Source organism: Colias croceus, chromosome 13 (assembly GCF_905220415.1).
Source record: "Colias croceus chromosome 13, ilColCroc2.1".
Taxonomy (NCBI): Eukaryota; Metazoa; Arthropoda; class Insecta; order Lepidoptera; family Pieridae; genus Colias; species Colias croceus.
In genome coordinates, this window is record NC_059549.1 from 1,641,131 (window position 1) to 1,664,442 (window position 23,312).

The following is a 23,312-nucleotide window of genomic DNA, read 5'->3' on the forward strand; positions in this document are numbered from 1 at the left end:
CGATAACAGTTATAATGATGGCACCGAGGGAAGGGGCTAATTAGAGATTGGGTCTAATTTTAGAAGAGAACTTTTAGGAAGAACCAAATATAGGTTAACGAGTTACAAAGTTAATTTTTCTAAAGCATTTGTTAAACGTGGCCATGTCTTCTGCCTAATTATTAGAAATCTTTTAATTTAATTTGATAAATGGGATTTCTTTGCTCTTTTTCCTCAAAGAAATATTGGTTGACTTGAAAAAAGTTAAGGATTCTTTCGTGAAGAATAAGAAGTTAAGTTCATAAAACATTACAACAAAATCTTAACATCTGAATACTCAAACAGGAATAAACGAAGTCAGGGAGAATATATTTTCACCTTCGATTCGGGAAAATACCTTGCCCTGTATGAAAATCAAATTTCATGAATAATGTATGGTGTAGAATGACATTTTGCTGGTGTTAAATAAACTTAAGTAATATTTGTGTTCCTCTGACCTTTAAATAAATGTATTGTTACAGTATATTATTATCGTATCACTTATGTATACTGGAATTTACTGAATAATTGAATTCGTAATTGAAATTGAAATAAAGTAAATAATTAACCAATTATTTTATAAGAAATATTGGAATAATAGTTAATGAAATGTGATGGAAATAGGTTAAAGGGATACCACGCGTCACAGTAAGCGAAATGAATAAAAAGAAGAGACTTTAACAGGAATTTAAAATAGGAAGTTCATATACTATATTGAATTCATTGAAATACGTTGAGAAATACGATCCTTCTTCTCTCCCACTGCATTCACATACACCTATACATATATACGAGATCAGTTTATTAAAATAGCTCAAATAAGCCAAGAAATAAATATACACTCACCCATTATTTTATGCCAATTTAAAATTCATTTATATAAACTGAAAATTCCAAAGTTAAAGAACTTTGAAGGTTTATTTTTTATTTATTTGCCATAATAACGAAAGCTTAATGATTTGGCCAATGCTGTTGTACGAAAATTACTTTTTAACTCGAAGTCAAACTTTTTAACCGTCGAAAACCTCGAGCCACAAGCAAATGTGAATAAAAATTTGCACGGTTATTTGTGTGACATTTAGTGAATGCTTCTTAGCTTGGATATTTTTCAATAAGCTTAACGCTCGTGTAAAAGTTTAAGAAGAAAGAGTTATTAATATTAAAAAACTTTAAAGTGGATATTAGACACGCAAGGGACGCGATGTTTCACGATTCATCTTATCCATTATTATGCAAAGTGAGATTAATACGTCTCATTTAAAAAAATACAAAAGACCAGAGAGTAATTTTCAAGTTGAATAAGTGTAGTTTATTCATAGATAACTTGTATTATTAACATTGGTTCGGCATAACAATAACAATGACTGATTGTAATACTGCAGATAATGAATTATTATGTGTTAATTTTTATATAATAATCTATATCTATATAATATATAAAAATGAAACCCGTTTTCCTTAGTCACGGCATCACGCGTGAACGGGTGGACCGATTTCGATAATTCTTTTTTTATTATATTCCTTGAAGTACGAGGATAGTTCTAATGTAGAGAAAACGTAAATATGTACCACGGGCGAAGCCTGGGCGGACCGCTAGTACCAAATAAAAATAGACTTTGTATAATGTAAGTGAATATGAGATTATATTATTTCCATCTTTTCTAAATAAAAAAATGTTGTGTGGTTTTATGAAACCACGGTAAAAGTGAAACTTCTTTTCACACTATAGACATTTAACTAAAAATTATCGTATTTGTACGATAATTATCGTACGTATCGTGCGTCACGCGACATGCGCTACACAGACCAAAAAGTTTGAGACGATGTAATAAAAGTTTCACTTTAAAAAATACATAAATATCATGCTACACGTAAGAATATTGGTTTGTAAAAGAAAGAAAAAAACCAAATTGCTTTTCGTGTGTATCTCCATTCAAATATTATGTTAATCGTGTTATTTGTTGTTACGTAAAAGAAGGTCAAATTAATACAAATAATTTTGAGTAGGGTCAGGGATTATAAAGGTACAACTTTGTGTAAAATATTTGCATATGCTTGCAAAGTTTAATCCTCAGGTGTAATAATTAAAAACAGTACCTGAGTAGAGCTTCTAGAGTAGAGAATTTAATTTTCTAGAAGAAAATACATATTCTCCGCTTTCTTCTCTATAATTAGGATGTATTTCGTATTTTCAACGTTCGCGCAATTTCCGAATAAAAGTTTTTGCATTTTATCATCACGTAATATAGTTTCTCCAATCGCCATCGATATTAATTTGCCTCAAGTGAAATTTCTCCATTCGTGTAAGGTTTTACAGTTTTAAAACGTAGATAAATAAAACTTTTGAACAGGCAACACCGCGCACGGAAGGAGCAATGCCCTCGTGGAAATCGCGTCGGCCACGGACCACCGCGGTATCGATGAGCTGAAATTGATTGCAGTAGGTACTCTTGTCAGGGTGCATTTACATCAAACGAGCGAATTCTAACCCTACTATATCAAATTCTTTAAGTGTAAACTGGCGTAGAGCATTCTTTCGTTGTTTTTAGTGCGTTAGAAAAGATTCAATGCAATGTTCTAATACTGAACAGCACTGAATACAAGATGATTGATGTAAGTGCACCTTTACAGCCCGTATGAAGAATTTGTACGTGCCCAACACAGAACTGAGAAATAGGTGACATTTGTGTTAACACGTTCCGTATTTATACCTCTATTTGAAAAGGAAATATTCGCTTGTATCCGCGTAGGTATTGAGTTAAATATAAACATTTTCCCTTTTTGACAGGAAAAAATCGCGAAATAGGTCTATATTTTTTTTGAAGCACTAGCGGTCCGCCCCGGCCTCGCCCGTGTTTACGTTTTCTCTCCATAAGAACCATCCTCGTACTTCAAGGAATATTATAAAAAAAGAATTAACGAAATCGGTTCAGCCGTTCTCGAGTTATGCGCTTACCAACACATTTTGCGATTCATTTTTATAGTATAGAAGATTAAATTTGAAATATCAATATGATATTACTTTATATTGATAAATTATTCATATCAGGAAGAATATTTAATTTATTTTTTATATCTAGATATTCCACGTTTAATTAAGGTAAACCTGTTCGCATATAAATCTGAATAATTTCTATGCCTGTTTGATAGCAAAAGAAAAATCGTTAAATTCTCTAAATTTTATTAAAGTATAACATGTATAACATATAAATAGAATTAATATGAGAATAGTGTTTGAAGAAATATTGATATGCATTAATATGCAATTATGCTTCCTAATGGAAGATATTCAATTTATGACAATATATAATTTATGATTTTAACTACATAAGACAAAACCTTCTTGTTTCAGCGACTTTATTAATTTATTTCATTAAATAAAATGTTTAAAAAATAACCTATAAAAGTTCCATAACGATAATAAATCTATCCTTTATTTTTGCATTAAAATTGGAATATATCGTATGTATGTTTCATTATGAAACGTGCGGTGAATCACAGATGAGAGTCGTTAGTAGAGAGATCGAATTTCGACCACCGGACCACCCGGTTGTAATGTTTAAAATTATATTTAACCTCTTTCTTGCTTTGTAGCAATTGTATAAAAGACAGTTATTAAGATCCTTTGAGGAAAAACTACCGAAACAAATTTGTGAAATACGAATATACGAATTTGAGAAAATCCAAAATCCTTAAACTCATCGATACTGGTGGGATTATACAAATAACTATCGTTCATAAATTGATATATAAAATAAAAAAAAATCGATAAATTTTTAGTCAATTGTCTATAGGTATATTGTCGATATTGTATATTAATTCATTTTACATAGACTTAATATAGTAATATACCCGAAGTAATCATATAAAATGGACGATAAACTCTATCGTGTATATCACCATTAATCAATCTATAACTGAAGGCTATTAAAATTGGTTTGTTGAAACAATTTATCGTTTCATGTTAATAAATAAAAACATAATTTTTTATTCACATAGAGCTTTTGAACATTTACAATATTGGAAACGTAATTTTCTTACAAAATATCACATTAATAATTCCAACGAATGCTATTGAAAGAATATAATAACCTACGTCGACTGTATCTACTAGAAACCGAGAGTCAGAACATGAATATTTCTTGAACAATGTAAGCCCCACTGTTATAGAATGCTCAATTAATTTATACAGAACAAACATTAATATATTCTGCTATTCATTAAACTAAGATATTCTAACGCCAAATGTAAGCTGTGTGTGGCTTCTATGCGCACCGTTAGTTAAGATCTCAAATTGGCCAGGCTTTGACAAATTATTCATGGAAATATTCAATACAAATTACGGTTTACCGTTTAGGTATAGTTAAAAATTTATTTATGGGCCAAGGTACACGCTTTTACAACAGAATTCCACATATACAATATAAAGAGTTAAGTAGTGCTAAATTTAAAACTTATGTAAAAAATGCATTAGTTCAGAGAGCCTCTTACAGCATTAAGAATATTTAGAAGGTCCATGGAGGGGTGTCGCTTAAGAACCACAGGACAGTTCTTTGTCATTATATGTAAAATTGAATTGAAATTTAATATTGACATGATTTTAAAAGAGCAATTATGGAGTTTCTTGCCGGCTCTTCTCCATAGATACTGCTTTCCGAATCGGTGGTAAATGTTAAACATATGTAGTGACGATTCGAAAGTGCTTCTAAAAGAAGTCTAATTGAAAAAATAAATGTTTGAGTTTGAGTTTGAAAATGTCCCTGAGATGCCGGGAGCCGTTCGACAATACAGCTCGATAGAATAGAATCAAAAGTTACATCTGCTTGATGGCAATCAGCTGCGCCGTTCCATTTCTAGTCGCTTCGTTGTCGATATTATCTAAACGTTTCCCGACGCGCTTTCCATATTTTAATATTTGCGGATCTGGTTAGTTTCTTTTAATGTGAATAGAGCGGATCTAGAGACAATGGAGTTACAAACAATGGACTGCTTAGTGGATACATTTATTAACTTCTTTTGTACATTTATATGAAGTATTTATTTACTAGGGCAATTTATCGTCGAAAGGATGCAGCCAAGAAATATCAGAATTAATATATTTTAAGAACAGAATATTATAAATTTTATTTATCTATTGATATTTTAATAGACTTTTTAAGATCAGATCAAAAAAAATCGCATCATATTATGCAATTTTTTTTATTAAACTATGTACATATTAAGATTTTATGTTCCGGGAATTGATTTTTAAATATTCTCAGATACGACGATTTAAATATAACAATTACCTATTAAATAAATTTCAAGCATGAATTTGTAGTACACTCGTACAATATTGTGTCAACATTGTTAAATATTTCATGTTTGTAGTTGAATGATTTGTTTGTTTTAAAATTGTTACAATAATGTCTGTTTATTCTCTGCAATCGAAATGCTATAGCAGTAAATAATATGTATAACTGTATGAAATCAAATCAAGATTGGGTTTCCTAGTTCTAAATTGCATTTGGTCAATTGTGGCCAAGTCAGTTAATTCCGAAAACCAATTACGGTGTACTACCGTTACAAATTTCTTGTTTTCAATGTCATGTTCATGTTAGACTGAACTACGAATATTAAGTTTTCTCAGTTTTGAAACTATTCTATTAAGGGCCGATTTTTCAATGCTTGGATAAAACTTATCCGTCCAATAAAGTATTACTATTAAAATGTCACGTAAACTGTCAAATACGGGCAATTAGAATACGTTTTTAAAATGGTAGTTTTATACATTATTCGACGAATAAGTTTTATCCAAGCATTGAAAAATCGGCCCTAAGTCTTATCAAGAGCTATAAATTTATATTTCAATGTAACATGAGCAATTTTATACAATAACATAATTCTTAATTTTAATAAATTAAGTACGTATTTTTGCAACATGAAAAAATTTGTGTACTCATTTACTAGTAATACAAATTTGTTGGTAGTTATAGTCTTCTGCCTAATTGAAAAACAACAAATATATTTATTATGATACATTGAATAGATACCCTTGTTTTAATGTTTGTCACGTTAATCACTGTTCCCAGTATGTAGTCAATTAGTCAAGCACTTCACTTATTAATTGTATAAAGTTTTCCACGATTAACTATAAAATTGTACGGAAATAGCGTTATAATTTTAATTACAATCAAATGACAGAATAATGAAGAGATTGAATACTTCCCGTGAATACTTTGTAGATTCTTCTACAATCTAGGACTTCAGCAAAAGTTAATTTCAATTTTAATATGCTAAGGAGCTTAAGGTGCAAACCATTCTAACCGCTTAACTTGATAATGGATACAATTAAGGCTTTGTATTTCTCTCTAATTAATTGCTTTTATTGCAACCAAGTTTAATTATGAAATTTATAAATAGCTTTTAATAGCCAACCCCTTTTTAAATTATGGTAAATTGTAAGAATAATGTGTTACGGCGGAGATTTTCTAGCGCATCATTTAAAAGGAAATTTTTAAAGTGTGTAATTTAAGTCTCTCTTTTCGTCTAATTTTATGCTGGCTAGTTACATTAATGTTCTCAATTTTTAAAAAGTATTTATAATTAGAAATAGTCTTAATATAATATATATGTTTTAATAAAGTGGTGATATTTATTGCCAGTTTTACACGACTTAAAAAATGAAGTTCTCTTACAATTACTGACAAAATATATGAGAATGGAAGTAACAAGTGGTTGCGTGTTTCTCACAGACAACAGATGCAATATATGTTTATTAGCTCCCTATGCTCCATGTTATAAAGATTAATGCAATTTAGTAGTTTTCATGAAGATTAAACTTTATTATCGTGCCTGTTACTTAGCAGAATGATATATGGCTAATACTTTTTAGAAACAATTTTTTACAAAGAAAAACAATACGTTATAATATAAATTCTAAGCCTTATAGTAAAATTATACTTGATCATTCAGTTTTAGACCTTACTTATTCTCGATTAATTCATCAAAGATTACAATTTAAGGCATTAGCTGAATAACTTAATGTTATTAAATATCTCCATTCACGGTAGATGTGTAATAGAAATGAATTTAAAAAACACTTCACACTTTACAGTAAAGTCAGTCCAACGTGGGTGCAGCGAAGATTTTTCAAGCAAGACAAATGAGCCAAAGAAATTCTTTCTTCCATTTTTTATGGTTTGCTAAAGCTTCCCCGTTTTTATAAAGTATCTTATTTTAAACGGTATATTTTCCGCAAACAGATGACGTTTCTAGATGAGATGGAATACCGATTGTTGGAATGAATTTAAAATATGACTAGTCATTTTTATTAATATAGCGATAATTGCATTTAGTAAAAACTAATTTGAATATTGTTATGTTTTATTGTGAAACAATTATATTACAGAAATGTTATAAATGGATATATTATATTTTTCGATATTTCATTTTTTATATTTATTATACAATTTATGCTGCTATTTGATTTGCATACCTGCTTTATATTCTTGTGAACGGATCTAATCAGACTATTTAGCATAGATTCTTGAACAATCAAATATAAAAAAGGTTATTAATAAAATAATATTTATTTTTATTTGAAAAAACAAAGTTTTTTAATTAATTTATAAAAAAAAATATTAAAAATTTTCATAATTCAAATCGAAATTCACACAATAAGTAAATAAAGCAATGAATTGATTTGAGAGCATGCAAAACCATTTGTACAAACGAGCATTGGAAGTTTCCTCTATATAATTTAACGGGATATAAAAGTGTCGTAGCGTCATGCTACGCAGCTACGGCGTAGAACCACTTTGTCAACACTGTGAGCGATTGAATCTCACAGAAAGCGACGTACTAGGTAATTCTCAAAAGCATTGACAAAAACAATTTAGGTTACAATTTTGTATAGAAGTGAGCTACTGTCAAGTTCAATTTAAAAATTGAATAATTTCGGTATTTTTTTACGTAAAATTCAAATATGCTTTACGTGCTACTTTCATTTAATAACACAAAAGATATTTAACAGGAAAAAGAACATTTGATTTATTGTTCCAATATCAATCAGGAAAAAGTATCGAGACTTAGAGAATCCAATTACCGTTTAGGATTTTCTAAAATCGAAGAAAAAATCCATAAGTAAACAGTAAAGATACACTCTTAGATATACTCTATAACATTTATATAAAGTAGTACAATACAGAAAATAATTACTACTCTATTCCTATTAAGAATACCACAATCATTCTTGTAGCCAATACCTGTATTTCGCCGAAATGTAAATGTAAAACCACGCGAGAGATGTTAACTGGGCGATTCAACCGACCGTGTCGCAATGTTTTATGTACTCAATACAAAACGGCCACAACATCACAACAACGTACATTACGTGTTACGTATGAAATTTGGGAACCACCTGATTCGGTATGCCTTGGTTAGCAGCAATGGAATATATAACGAGCGAAATGAACGCGTGAAGGTTTTGTTTGTGCAGAGGCGCGCGCAGTAATTGTTTGGATATCGAAGGTTCCCGCTTGACACGGTTTTATCGCGGAGAAATAAGAGCCACGATTGATCGTTGTGAGTTCACTAATTAGCTAATCAATATCTATTTATAATGAACCCAATGTTTTAATTAGCTTCAATCTGATTATTTATTATTAACGTAAACGTTGGCGTAACGATTATCTTGGAAGCAGCCGTCCGGTTTGCTGTTAATATAATTAAAGTTAATTAATAGTGTACAATAAATAATAACCATATCATGAATGAAAATATTTATATATCTGAGTAGTAAGCTACAAGCTACAAAAAGGTTCTGTAGATACGGCATTCCTATTAATAACAGGCTTGAATTTTAACAGGCAATTAACAATTCGAAGTCATCGATTTCTAAATCAAATATTGTTGTTGTGATAAAATATTGAAATATGACCAATATTATTTCAAGACACCAACACTTACCAAAACCATCCATTAACTAGGAATAGGAATTTCAATGTAATTACGAAAGAAGAGAAGGAAATGTATGTATACTAGTGTAGTATTATATTATCTGTATGTATACTTTCTGTAACCAAGTACCGCGATAAGCTCTTTATGTTCGTAATTAAGACGTCAGCTTCCCGAAAATTTATTTAATTACACAAATTGTGAAACCTTATCCTTGAAACATACGAGTTCCGTAAATGTTTCTACTGATAAAATGCTACAGAATTCAACGATTCTGAATTTAAAATTAAATGAAAACCACGATCTCAATACAGATAAGAGTGCACTGCTGGTTCGAAAGTATTGCTTTTATATTATTTATGCAAATACAAATTAACATTACTTTTACAATATTTTTATACCTACATCGATTATTTTACCGTAAAATTAAAGGTTACTAGTATGAAAATGTAATAAGTTTAATTTATTACGCTTTAATAAAGCTACAGCTTCAGTTTGTAACTTTTATTGATTTTAAATCAATCCAAATATAGACGGTATAAATATTCAAGATATTTATATTCCAATGAGGTCAATAATATTCCAAGGCTACTTTTATGGAGTTTAACCTATTAATATACTTTTACACATTATTGTTTTCGATTATTTTCTATAGAACTTACATATATTATAGCATGGAACTTTTTATTTATTTTTATCTACTTTAATTAATGCTATTTATAGATTGTTAATACAAGTAATGTATAGTTGATTTTCTTTTTCCGTGACCACGTTCGCTATAATTGCTTTAAAAGTTCATAAAAATAAAGACTTTGTCTAATTCCGTGGTTATTTATAAACTTATCATAAATTCATGGATAGCATCTAAATCGAGAATTTGTCATTCATCATAATAGGAAACATTTTAATTTAGTACGATAAAATATTGCCCAGAGTATAAAAATCGTTGAGTGTATTCAAAACTAATTAATCAAGGAGACACTGCGGAAAAATTACATTGTATTTCCAACGTTTATCGGCTCAAAGTAATAATTAAAACAAATTAAATGTGTTGATGAATACTTTTTACTTGGAAGCGAGGTGTATAAGCATGGACTACGTGTAAGGTCGTTTTTATGAATATTTAATTAAGTGTAATACTGATTTCTGTGAATTAGCACTACGTAAGCGATAGCACGTTATATACTTAATGCTATTAAGTTATTATTTTACACCCGGAACTCTGTTTATTTCTTTTATTGCTTGATCCTGATTTTTTATTAGAATCAAGAACTTAATAAGTATGGATAAATCAGTGTACCATGCTACTATATGATTACAAAGTACAACATAAGCACGAATAAATAATACAACTGGATATATTCAATTAGTTACAATATTACATAAATATTACTCACACTCAACGTTATGGTAATGAAAGGCAATGTTCCCACACACTATCTACCTGAACAGCTAATGTGTTGTGACATTTTCATAATTATAGTTGAGCTAAACTGACTTTGACATTTCAATGTAGTATTTATATGTTTATTGTGCCTATAGTGGACTATCTTTAGCGGTGTTTGCCCATTGTTCGGCATCTGTTAAGTATTAATCGATCACTTATAGCACGCGTAGTGAAGGCTTTTGTCAATAGAAAGGCTCGAGCGGGACGCTTAAGCGGCTACGTGCGTGACTGCGTTCCGTCCGACCGAGCTTCAGCCGTGACAGATCCGATCGTGCGGGGTCGCCACTCCCTGCCCATCCTACCTCACTCCGACCGTCAATAAACGTCAATGCAGGCTATTTCGGACCGTTCCGATTCAAAATTTAAACGGTCTATAAGTGTTCCTTGTGAGTATATTCCAGTTACCAAGTTTCATGTGAATGTGTGAGGGTGTGAATGAGAGGGCCAGGGCTGAAGGGCGGGAGCGGTATCGACTCGCGCGCCGCGCCTGCGCCGAGTACCTCACCTGTTGCCGTGAGGCCATGGAAAGATACTCTAAATTAAAGTAGACACCTGACACCGAAATAAAAGCATAGTTTGCGTCTCAAGAAACGACGCCATTCTTTATACGATATAACGTCTGCATAAGTTACTAATATACCGAGCGAGTGCTAACATAACGGAGTTACGGCCGTCGAAACGTATTAATCGAGTTGTTCGATTGAATATCTCATTTTGCGAATTCCGATACCAATATTTTCGGTCTGAGAATTTTTCGTAATGTGCGGAAAGGAGTTCTAATAAAAATGCCGTCTATTTTTGGCGCAAAATGAAATGAAGATGGAGTAAAGAAAGAGCGAAGCAATTAGATTTAATAAGGATAATAATACCTATGTATATTGAAGTTGTTTTTTTAAGTCGGTTCACGGTTGTCAGTTTGTGAGCGTATGGTGTGTAGCAAAGTTTTTATTGTGCTACGTATATTATGAATGTCACGACGTAATTTATTAAACGGGCCTATACGTATTAGAGCTAATGGATTGAAAAAAGTTGTGGTAGAATTAATGTAGTTATCGGGAGGTATAGTTGGTTGCGTGGGTGTTTACAGCTTCTCTGTACAGCCGCAGGGTTGTAGCTAGCTTACCATAATGTTCCGGGAAAAGGTTAACTCTATTTTACTAGTATAGTTCTCTGCGATCAGTAATGGCCACAGAAACATTTGCTTTCAGGTTGTTTTATATGGATAATAAAATCCTTTGTTGCGTGCTGTATTTGTTTCTTAGTTATATTTTACTTCGAGTATTTTATTGATAATAGATTTTAAAGAAAGTACTTCCGTTACAACTTTGTTGCTATTATAATATATTTTCAAGAAAAACACCTTAATACTCTATTTTCTTGTTGTTTATATTAAGACGGAGTGGAGGAGTTTCTAGAATTTCAGACGTAGATATATTACTAAGTGTCCAAAAATACGAATGTTATTAACATGAATTATGTAACAAGCGAACGGAATTTCACATGAACCACATTTCGGGTAAATTAGGCAGATTCATGAATATAATTCTTTCTAGGAAGTAGGTACTCCGTATATTCGTAAATATAACGAATACGTAATAAATAAATGTAAATTATGCGTCTCTTTCATCATCATAAAGTTTAGAGTTGAAATTATAGTGTTTATTATATTCCATCCTACGCACACTAACTGAATTAGAGCCTGACCTTTCAAAATATGCATTTTAGGTTAAGCTAGACAACCCGATGTCAGTGGTTAGAGGCGAGAGTAGAACAAGCTTCTCTCTAATATGTAAAACCGAGGCTCTAACGTTAATTATCATTGGATAATTGTGGCGTGATCCATTACACAAAGCCTACAGAGAGGAGACATTTATCTAGTCTGCGGGTAGATAATTGTAAGCTTTCCTGAACTTTGATCGCGATAGCAGTTTATTTTAAAACCTTTTGTGTTTTTTTTTCGTTGACTACGTTTTTGGTTGGTGTTTTTTAGGGTTCCGTAGCCAAAATGGCAAAAACGGAACCCTTATAGTTTCGTCATGTCCGTCTGTCCGTCTGTCCGTCTGTCCGTCTGTCACAGCCGATTTACTCGGAAACTATAAGTACTACAGTGATGAAATTTGATGGGAATATGTGTTGTATGAACCGCTACAAAAATATGACACTAAATAGTAAAAAAAAGAATTGGGGGTGGGGCCCCCCATACATGTAACTGAGGGATGAAATTTTTTTTTTCGATGTACATACCCGTGTGGGGTATCAATGGAAAGGTCTTTTAAAATGATATAAAGTTTTCTAAAAAACATTTTTCTTAAAGTGAACGGTTTTTGAGATATCAGCTCTCAAAGTCGTAAAAAGTATGTCCCCCCCCCTCTATTTTTATAACTACGGGGTATAAAATTCTAAAAAAAATAGAGGTGATGCATGCTAATTAACTCTTTCAACGATTTTTGGTTTGATCAAAGTATCTCTTATAGTTTTTGAGATAGGTTGATTTAACTGTAAATAATAAGTTTATTATATTTGCTGCTACGGAACCCTTTGTGCGCGAGCCCGACTCGCACTTGGCCGGTTTTTTTTGCAGGGTAGATTCGACCGATAAATGACAATCACGTTAATTGCGTTTGTTGTTTATGTTTCGTTTTATACACTTTAAATATGAGTTGAATCAAACTTTTAATAAATTTTATTAAAATATCGATCACTCTACGAACATAAATTACAATTCCACGTAATAGTTACAACAATGTTATTTTACTAAACTCGTAACAAGTTGAACTCCCCAGCTAATTAGAAACAGTGATATGTCAAAGGTTTATAAGGAAGTCATTTGTCCATTAGAATGAGCAACAGGTGCGCCCTGCTCTGGCGACCGCAAGCACGTCTCTATACCACAATCCACATTGTTTAGAAAGCTGTAATATTATTAGCACGTATTATATGCAGTTGGAATTGTTTTCATACACATTGGATGTGTTATATTCAGCTGTATTCTGATGAAATTATTTTCTTATATTCTTCTGGTTTGTAAATATAACTCTTAATACACATATGCCTCAGGGTGAAGCTTTTATAGATATGTAAATGGTTTGGTTAAGCGTAAGCTCGTTCTGTGTCTATAAATTACAACTTAAACAATATGCGGTAAATAGATTAGTTAGATATAGTATATGTAGGAATAACCGGGACGAATGGATGGGTAAACAAATTACTTATTCGTTGAATTTTACACGATGAAAAAAATTAGTACCGAGAAATACTCAATAGTGAGGAAAATTTCAGAGTAACATAATTGTAATCATAATATATATTATTTTTTTTTATTGGTAATAGGGAAGCGCTTGACCACAATCTCGCCTGATGTTAAGCTGAGATGTGGTCTAAGATGGAATGCGCTTCCCTAGAAGGTACCTGTTCACTCTACGCTTGAAGACCCCCATATTGTAGGTAGTAACTCAGGCCCCGGAACCACAGACACAATAGAAAGTCTATTGTGTCTGGGACCGATCGGGCCGCTTGGGGCTCAATAGGTTAAAATTAAAGTTATAATTTTTTTTCGTGTAGAAGTGTCGAATTCTAGCAAATAAAATGATAATCATTAATTTATTCCTCAGAATCCGACATCAGTCGAGAATTTTTATTTGAAATATATTTCCTCAACAACAAATCATGAAAAAGTTAGAGCAAGCGAAAAATGTGAAATCAGAAGGCTTTACAAAGTACAGATGTTCGAGGCTGATAAATCAAAGGGGGTTTGATAATAAACAACGCTTTCTTTATGGTGTTCCTTTCAATTTATTCTTCGCATTAGGTAATGGAAATTGAATGAGAAGGCTTTCCCGGGATAATATAACTGTAAGTAAGTGGATCTGAAAGACAATTTGACGTCTTAATCCCTTGTCACGTATTGTTTTAAATTGGAGTTTCATTGACGCAAATTCTGCTAAGCTAGCACGATTCCTTTACACAAAATCTGTGTGAAATAGATTGTGTAATTACGTACATTCCAATGAATATGAAATACAAGAACAGTATTTATAAAAGAGGGTTAAAGAATTACACGTAACGATCCGTTAGATACAAAACACTATTAATAGATTAACATCAATTAATATGTTGAGTAGGTATGCAAATGTGAGTCAATTCGCGGAGATAATCCCTGTAAAATATTGCTCGACTTTACTATAATTTATATCTATGAATATGTAATATAATCTGCTAAACTACTATAAGCCCATACGTCTTAATACCTTTGATTTATAATTCATCATGAAATATAATGTAAAATATTTATAGCTGAACTTTCAACAGATTTTCAGATCACTTACAACAATCAAAGGCTGTGTTTATGGCGTATAAAAGAAAATGCCTATAAGCTCTTTGAAAAGTTGTAATAGGCTTAATAATGTTTGTAAATATAGCATTTCCAATAAACCGCTCCAATTAGCGAAAAAACATCGCGTTCTCGGCGACAACAATATATTTTTATTTTCCTTTAACGAAAGAATGTTTATGTTTTATTCCCATTAAAATATAATAAAAACAAGGGAAGTTGTGAGGCATTTTTATTTTCTAAACATGAATATACATTTAAAGATTTAAGTAAATTTTACACGTAAATTATGTACTAAAACATTGAGAACAAGCACAGAGAAGTAATAATTAATTATTTAATGTGGGGACGCAGTGTCCGCCCAACTAAAGTGTGTCAAAGCTCTCAACAGAGATGCTATCTAACTACAATAGCGATTAATGATGTCGGTCGTTTAGAAGTCTCTCATTTGTTCAAATGTACATGTTACAATCGCTTTGTTCTAAGCAATTAAGTTGATATTTGTTAGCAGTTTTTGTTAAGATGTATATTACGTATTTAATTGTTTGTGAGATTTTTTTTATATCGTAGTAGTTAATTATTTTTTTTTGTTACCTCAATTATTATTAGCATAATAGAAGTCAAGACGAAATAACTCAGATTTAAAATATTTCATATAAAAGTGCGTGTTAAGAAAATTACATTCACAATACAATATGTTTTGCAGTTATCATAAAATATAGTTATTTGATAGAGAAATAAAATATTTATACTTCAAAAGTATATTCTAAAATCGTATAAAAATCTTATTGAAGTTATTTCGTATCAAATTACAAACGATTAAAGATGTTTCATATTTGCTTGTTGCAGACAATATGGGGTCGTCGGCCTGTCTGAGGCACACCTGAGCCTCTCGATTCCATTATTTTAGTATAAAAGTATTCTAGAAACTTCTTTGTGTTTATTTAACTTTATGAAATGTATCGTTTTATATGATAGTTTATGTCTTAAGTTTCAGTAAACATTTAATGAACAGAAACAATTTAGAACATTGTAATAGTTTTATCAAAGAGTAATTCAAAGTTAATATATGCCATAACGTTTTAATTGATTAGATCAACACTACACCAAACGACACATGCAGACGATTCATCACATTCAACTGTAGCACCGAAAATAGCATATTGAAAGATCGGAACTAATCGAAACACGTCAAAATTATAAATGAACCCTGATGCTAGTTGTGTCACAAATGCGCGGGATTATCCATCGTAGGAGGCACATGACAGGGGACTGCATTGTGCCCGGCTTATAGTGTTATAACTGAGCCCATCTTTGAGAGACGACACACGTAGCGTGCGTGAGCCTTGTACTGATCATAGTAATACACTGTCTTAATATGGTTCGTGACGTGATGTTGATGCAATGTTTTTGTTTAATATCTTATGAAGTTGGTAGCGTATAAAAAGTCAACTCATGTGTTAAATAGAACCTATTTAACAAGTTAGTTTAACGAGTGGAAAAAAATGATTTGATTACTGCTTCTTTAATGATGGATACGAGAAAGTCCGTCCTTTGATTTTCTTTGTAATAACGTTGACGAATTTTTATTCCATAAAAATGGTAAGGTGTTGAAAAAAGGACGAGACGACTTAAAAATAAATCTGAATAACTAGAAGATACGCTGATAGCCTTAATGACGTAAGTGTTACGTAAATCTTGTAACCTAAATTAATACAGGCAGTATCAAGGGAGTGCTAAATTCGAGTCTTGTGTACATTATTACATACAAGTACTATGTATTAGTTAACGAAGGGTACTCGAGGTTAAATTGGATCACCCCAAGAAAAACATGGATTCAGTATAATCAAAAACGCTAATGTTTTTGTATATCTTGAAAGGGGTATTCAGAGCGTTAATTTTATTTAACTTCATAATGACATAATATGAAGATTCTGCAGGCATTGCTGGGAATATGTTTGGGTTTGAATTTAAATAATAACTTTTATTATGGGAACTAGCTTCCACCCGCGACTCCGTCCGCGCGGAAAAATTAAGAAAAATGAAGATTTATTTTTTTCTACGTATTTTTCTGGGATAAAAAGTATCCTATTTTATGCCCAGGTTAATAAGGTATAATTATACCAAGTTTCATCGAAATCGAACCGTTAGTTTTTACGTGATGCCTTCACATACAGACAGACAGACAGACACACAGACAGACAAAATTTTTTTTAATCACATATTCGGGTTTGGTATCGATCCAGTAACACCCATTGTGTATTTATTTTTTCAATATTTTCAATGTACAGAATTGACCCTTCTACAGATTTATTATATGTATAGATTAATCAAATGTTAAAAACGTGACTGTATGAAATTAGAATCATATACGATGAATTGGATTGTTTATATCATACAAAATCAACCTTTATAGACAAGATACATAATACATTTTTCATTAATTTCAATGCGATACGATTTTTTCATAAATATTTTTTCCACATTATAAACCTAAAAATGAATATTCGTTTACGTGAAGTGTTTACATGTTAACCTATTTAGGTGCCCTATATTCACCTTACGCTTGAACTAATTTCTTCAAAATCAAATGCTGTTAAATAACATGATCAAGTTAAAAATAATAAAAAACTTAGTTGGTGACTTACGAGTACGTAATAGAATACTATTTTATGTATTATTTTATATCATACCTATATTTATTTATTGTTTGCTACTACAAAAAAGTACATTAATTATCGTTGTTACTTAATATCACTTTTTATTTAAATTATATCTTTTTTGTTTGTAATCATATATTGTAACTCTACTCAAATGAATACACAAATTTATTCATACTTTAAAAATAAATTCAATAGCTACAGTCGAGTACTAAAACTATGAAATAATAAATCTTCCCCCGCTTATAGCTTGGAAACTTTATAAGCACTATGCTAGTATGCAATGTGTCCCTTGGCAATTACTTAGGAATTTACGAATAACACCTACACAGTGCTCACATTATCATTATTATGAGAGTAGTTTACATGAATGAGTATAGTTTTAAATTTAATTTGCTATTACCTTTTTATATTTTATCTGGAGAGGGTATTCCATAATGGACGTAGTTTGCATGCTTTTTCTTACATTCTACAGTAATTCAGTCATTATTATTCTAATTATTAAAATGACGTACAATTGAAAGTATAAAAAATTGAATATTCAAAAATGTTTAATAATAAGCGAATCGCATATTTAGCTTCTATTTTCAAAATATTCCGCCGATTCATTATTTGAAGATGAAGACGACAAAATTATGTCATGCATTTTTAATGACAAGAAATAAATAGAATTCTATAAATGTTATGATTTAATTGTATTTATTATCTTTAAGGTATTTAAAGTATCGTTAACAGGCTTGTTTCGTGTTAACAATGAACAGTAACGAAAAACGGAAGAGTCAAATTCATCATTGTCGGAATAATCAGCGAATAGGCCGTGCTTTATGCAAATTTTTGTCGGTATGTTTCGAGATTTACGCTTAATAACAAGCTGGGGAAGTGTTGAAACATTCATAAACTAATTTTAATCTATTGTAACATATTCACGATATCAAATGGAACTAATTAATTTGTTTAATTCAACATAGGGAACTGTAAAATAACTGCAAATAGATCTCTAGAGCTCTCTATAGGTTGTTATTTCGTGAAGAAAATTTTATTCATAATATATTTAATTGTGTAAGGAACGCACGCCTTATCTTTTTTTATTCGAATTGTATAAAACTATGATATAAACATAACTTACAGTAGTACTTATTTATTTTGTGTCGGCATGAGTTAATGCATGATAACTAATTTTAGCCAAAATAGACGAGTAATTGAGGCATTATTTGTCTATTTCGAGGTAAACTTCATATTCATATAACGTTAATGAACTCAACCAAAATTCAGTTTAGTTTGCGTTATAAAGTCAAAGGCTTAATGATGTTTATGTTGTCCCGTTCTGCAAATGAATGAAACAAGTATGTAAATGAGACCGTGATCTTGTGAAAAATTATATTAAAGTTAGCTACTCCAGTAGTTATCTGTTTGCCTTAGTTAATGAATAAAATAAAACGTATCCCACATATTAAACTTATTTCATAAACCAGTAAACGCATAAGAAATCATAGTACACATTACGTCTGTGACCTAACTCCGGGCATACTTAACTACAGCTTTTATGTTGAACCTTGCTCATTGTTGTAGCGAAAAACAAAAGCTAAATAAATGCAAGGCTATTATAGATCCTTAACTGCTGATTTACACAGGGTTAGTAACTGACTACAAATTCGAGGCAAATCAGTGCTGACCCGAAAAAAAACCCTGTGTAAACAGATTTGAAGTCAGTACAGAGGCTTGAAGTCTATGTAAACAGTTAAAGTCAGTCGCGGCGCCGAATTTCGGCGCCGCGACTGACTTGTCCACTGACCCTGTGTAAATCAGCACTAATGCTAATGCAAAAAGAGTAATATTATGCGTTCCATAAAATAGCTTTTAAACAACATTATTGCCTACGTTACCAATTTCTCGGATGTAAAAATGTACATAAACATTTACGAAACATAATCAAAGTGTTCGCTACCAAGTTGCAAGTTAGCCGTAAATCAAATATTTGTCAGATACATTCCAAAAGATTCTCTAGATACACAATCGGCTCTATCTGTGTTTACTTTATTTAAAAAGTTAGTTAGACTTGTTATGTAAGTTGATTAATGTACCCTTTCGAAAAGTTCATTCCAATTTTTTGATAAAGAAAAACTTTTAATTTTATAGACAATGTAATTAAATAGTAAATGTAATGTTAAAATAACGAAAGAAAAAGTTTATTGCACCCACTTAGCGTATTAATAGATATATGTATTCCTAAATAATTTAAAATCAGTCTGGGACTCTTTTCGAAAACACATTTTTCCAGTATCAACTTTTATTACGACTAATTCATACTTTTTCATGATTTTCGTTGGTGTTAAATAATTAAATCAGGAAAATGAAAAATATCCAAGCAAAGGTGTTTCGACATACAACGGACGGCTTTCTATTTTTAAATTCAGCGATATTCAAAAATTGTAATCCATTTCGGTCCCAAAGGAAGTAATGAAGGTCACGCCAAGAAATAAACCTTTAAGGAAAAGCAAATATAGAACTAAAATAAACTGACGAAAAGTTTATTAAATTTGCCGTAACATTTTACTGATTTTAAATCTGATATTATTTCTCTAGTGGTCTGCACAGAAAGTGGTCTAGTGCCGTCAATGAACTGAGGTTTATTTATAAAATATTACCTTTTATTTAAAAACGAAACTGGCCAGACAAGAACTATCTGTTTAGTCCACCGGGAGGACATTTATCTATATTTGATATAAAGGGATACCAGAAAAATATAAAAACATTCTTAATCTTTTCATACTTTTATTTTCTACAAATGCAAAATGTTGCAACACTGCTTTTATTTAGAAAGTGACGTGTCACTCGCCACTAATAAAAAAAAAAGACATCATTCCATGAAAAAACTCGTTCTATATTTGAAATTCGTCATTCGTGAATCTAAACTAGATTAGCGCTTTTAACGTTTTTGCATCGAACAATTTTTGACTCAGTGTAGAATATTACTAATTAAATGTTTTAGAACGGAAAAAGTTAACATTTTGTATAATATTTTGTTCAGTGCACAGACATGAAACTCAAAATGTTAAAGGGTCTAAATTGAATAGCTTTAAAGAACTAACTAGTTACATTCAAATGTTGGCGAAATATTATTGTCACGTCACGAAAGATGATTTAAATTTCAGCCGCCGGCCAATGGGAAAGACGTGAGTAAATTTTGATTAACCGATGAATAGAAGATTGGTTAGGTTAACTGGTATCCATTATACGACGCAGACCTCGTGAATCCATAATGCTATATCAGACGATTGACTAGTTAATCTATTTTAACGATGAAATTATAAACTTGTAGATATATACGGATACTATGTATGGCACTCTCCATTGAAACGAAAATTGATGTTATATAACATAGGGTTTGGAGACAAAATCTTATTATTCAAGTTTCAGAGATTGGAAGCAATATAGTTAAAAGTTATTAAGTCAACCGTCTCCTTAGAGGTACACAATGTTTTCAGTTTGTTTACCCTCAATTTGATAGTAATTTTTTGTTATTCGCATATTTGTATTGCTGTTAGAAAAAAGTTCATTGTATTATACGTACAAAGTTGGCTCTCGGTATTTTTGTGGAAGCTTAAATAAATTGCTAAGAAGCAAGACTTACCTATTTGAGGAACATCATACGGTCGGCCAGAGCGCGCGGCGCGCAGCATCATCTGGCTGGCCAGCTCGCCGGGCAGCCGCGGCGCGCGCTTGTTTGTGCGCGTGCGGCGCCGCTCCTTGTGCAGCTGCGGCGGCGGGTACTCGCGCTGCGGCTCCGGCGGCGTCGCGTCCGACTCGAACAGCTCGTGCAGCGGGCGGGAGCGTATCTGCAGCTCGCGGCCGGCGCGCCATTCCGCGGGGTAGCGGCGAGGTGTCGGGTCTGCGGCCGAGCGCAGCGCCAGCGCCGCGATCACGGTGGTGACGCACACCCGCATGTTCACCGCCGCCCGCGCCCTGCGCATCCCTGTACTAAGTGCACGGCCCTGCGCGCTTACTCCCCGGGCGCTTGCCCGACCGCATTATTTGATCTTGACCACCAGGGTGAAAGGGTTGCGCGGCTTCTCGTCGGCTATGCTATGCTCTGCTCTTAGGGGATACTTTAGTGTTACCTGCAACAAAAAGAAAAATATTTTAATGTATCTTTTATATCTGTAATCTGTTGTTATTGAAAAAAATATAAAGGTAATCGAACTTGAATAAAAATTATTTTATTCAAGTTCGATTTAGCTTCATTGAGTTTTGACCAAAGGCATTTCGTGGAAAACGCTCCGGATCGTTTATTTCATTGCTTTGAAGAAATTGTGCGTTCATTTTCTTTTGTTTTAAATTTTCTTTTGATACAGCCTATCTATATTGTTTTGACATGACCACTAATTGCTATCAAGCATGAAGTCTCGTACAAAAACCTCATGTTTGTTCTAAAATTTGGCTTATTCTGGCGTATGTCGTGTTAAACACAGTGTTGTATTGTGGAGCTAGACTAATGAGGTACAGAGTCATGTTAAAAATAACTTCAGCGTTAACAACGGAGGAGAAACTAAAAAATATCACGAGCGAAGTTTGTTTGCAAATAACACACTGACAGCAACTTGACAGGTGACTGATGTTACAGATTGTAGAAAGAGAAATATGTTTGAGCCACCAAGTTTGAGCAAAGGCTTAACCCTTATTGCCATTACTGACGTCACGTTAATTAAAGTGTTATAAATATAAGAAACTAGGTTTCCGCCCGCGGCTTCGCCCGCGCATCAGTCAAAGAAAAACCTGCATAGTTCCCGTTTCCATGGGATTTCCGGGATTGCGTCATTTTCCCGGGATAAAAAGTAGCCTATGTCCTTAGTCGGGTATCAAAATATCTCCATACCAAATTTCATGAAAATTGGTTCAGTAGTTTAGGCGTGATTGAGTAACAGACAGACAGACAGAGTTACTTTCGCATTTATAATATTATTAGTATACATTAAAAGTTATAAAATCATACAAGTTAGATTTCATTTTATCATAAATATAATTAAAGTGATTTACTAAGCTTTAATTTGTGGAAGATAATAAATTGTTACCAGCAGCAAATTCAATTAACAAACTAACTGAATCCTTGGTTTGTGGATTGAATAAATATGTACTATATCAACTTATAAGTTGTATCGAAACTCAAAGGACAGTGAAATATTTAGAAGGTCGACATCTTCAAAGGTCATTCACACTATACAAGGGATTCTATGTCAAAGGTCCTACAAAGTGATGCCTGCGCGTGATATAAAAATAGTATTAAATTATATTGAAACGAAGAGTAGTGTGAAATATTCAGAAGGTTGAGATTTTCAAGGGCCATTCGCGTTTCATTTCATTGCAAAGGTAGCAAGTCTAGCTTGATAAAAGTCGGGTGTACGTACTGTATGGATGGCAAATTGCTGTGGCAGTAATTGATAGGTAGCTCCACTGACAATTTATTGAACTCGCTTTTCCTTTGAGAAATCGGTTCACTGACATAATTTGAACGTGAATGGACAGTATTAAAGGAACCTTGAATTTCCTCGAAGGAAAAATTAAATTTAGATTAAACACAATTGTACAGATATTTGTGTTCGGTTTTATATGAGAAATCACAGATAATAATATAGAACTGTACTAGTAACGTTACCCTGAGATATTAATGAATTCTTACGACCTAAAGAGCGATTTATTCGTATGTTTTTATTCTGATATATATTCCATATATGTGTTTTTTATCAAGCTGACACGATCGTGTATATTTAAAAAAGAATTGGGATGTATTTTTATGCAATTTCAAAAGGAAAACAGAATGTGACAAGGTGTGCATATTCTCTTTTGTTCTTTGCCCATTTCATTGTCGGTTACACGCGACAACGACACTGTAATATAAAAGCTCACGCATAACATAAAGTAAAAC

At 32.1% G+C, this 23,312-nt stretch overlaps 1 protein-coding gene across 1 annotated transcript in view; it reads right to left on the reverse strand.

Moving 5' to 3' along the window:
* LOC123696620 overlaps positions 1 to 23,312 on the reverse strand; it is a 76,879-nt gene that overhangs the window by 30,325 nt on the left and 23,242 nt on the right. Inside the window, exon 2 of the mRNA XM_045642936.1 lies at positions 21,024 to 21,510. Within this exon, the coding sequence (XP_045498892.1) occupies positions 21,024 to 21,363 (340 nt within the window). The 5' untranslated portion in view covers positions 21,364 to 21,510. The remainder of the gene's footprint in view (positions 1 to 21,023; positions 21,511 to 23,312) is intronic.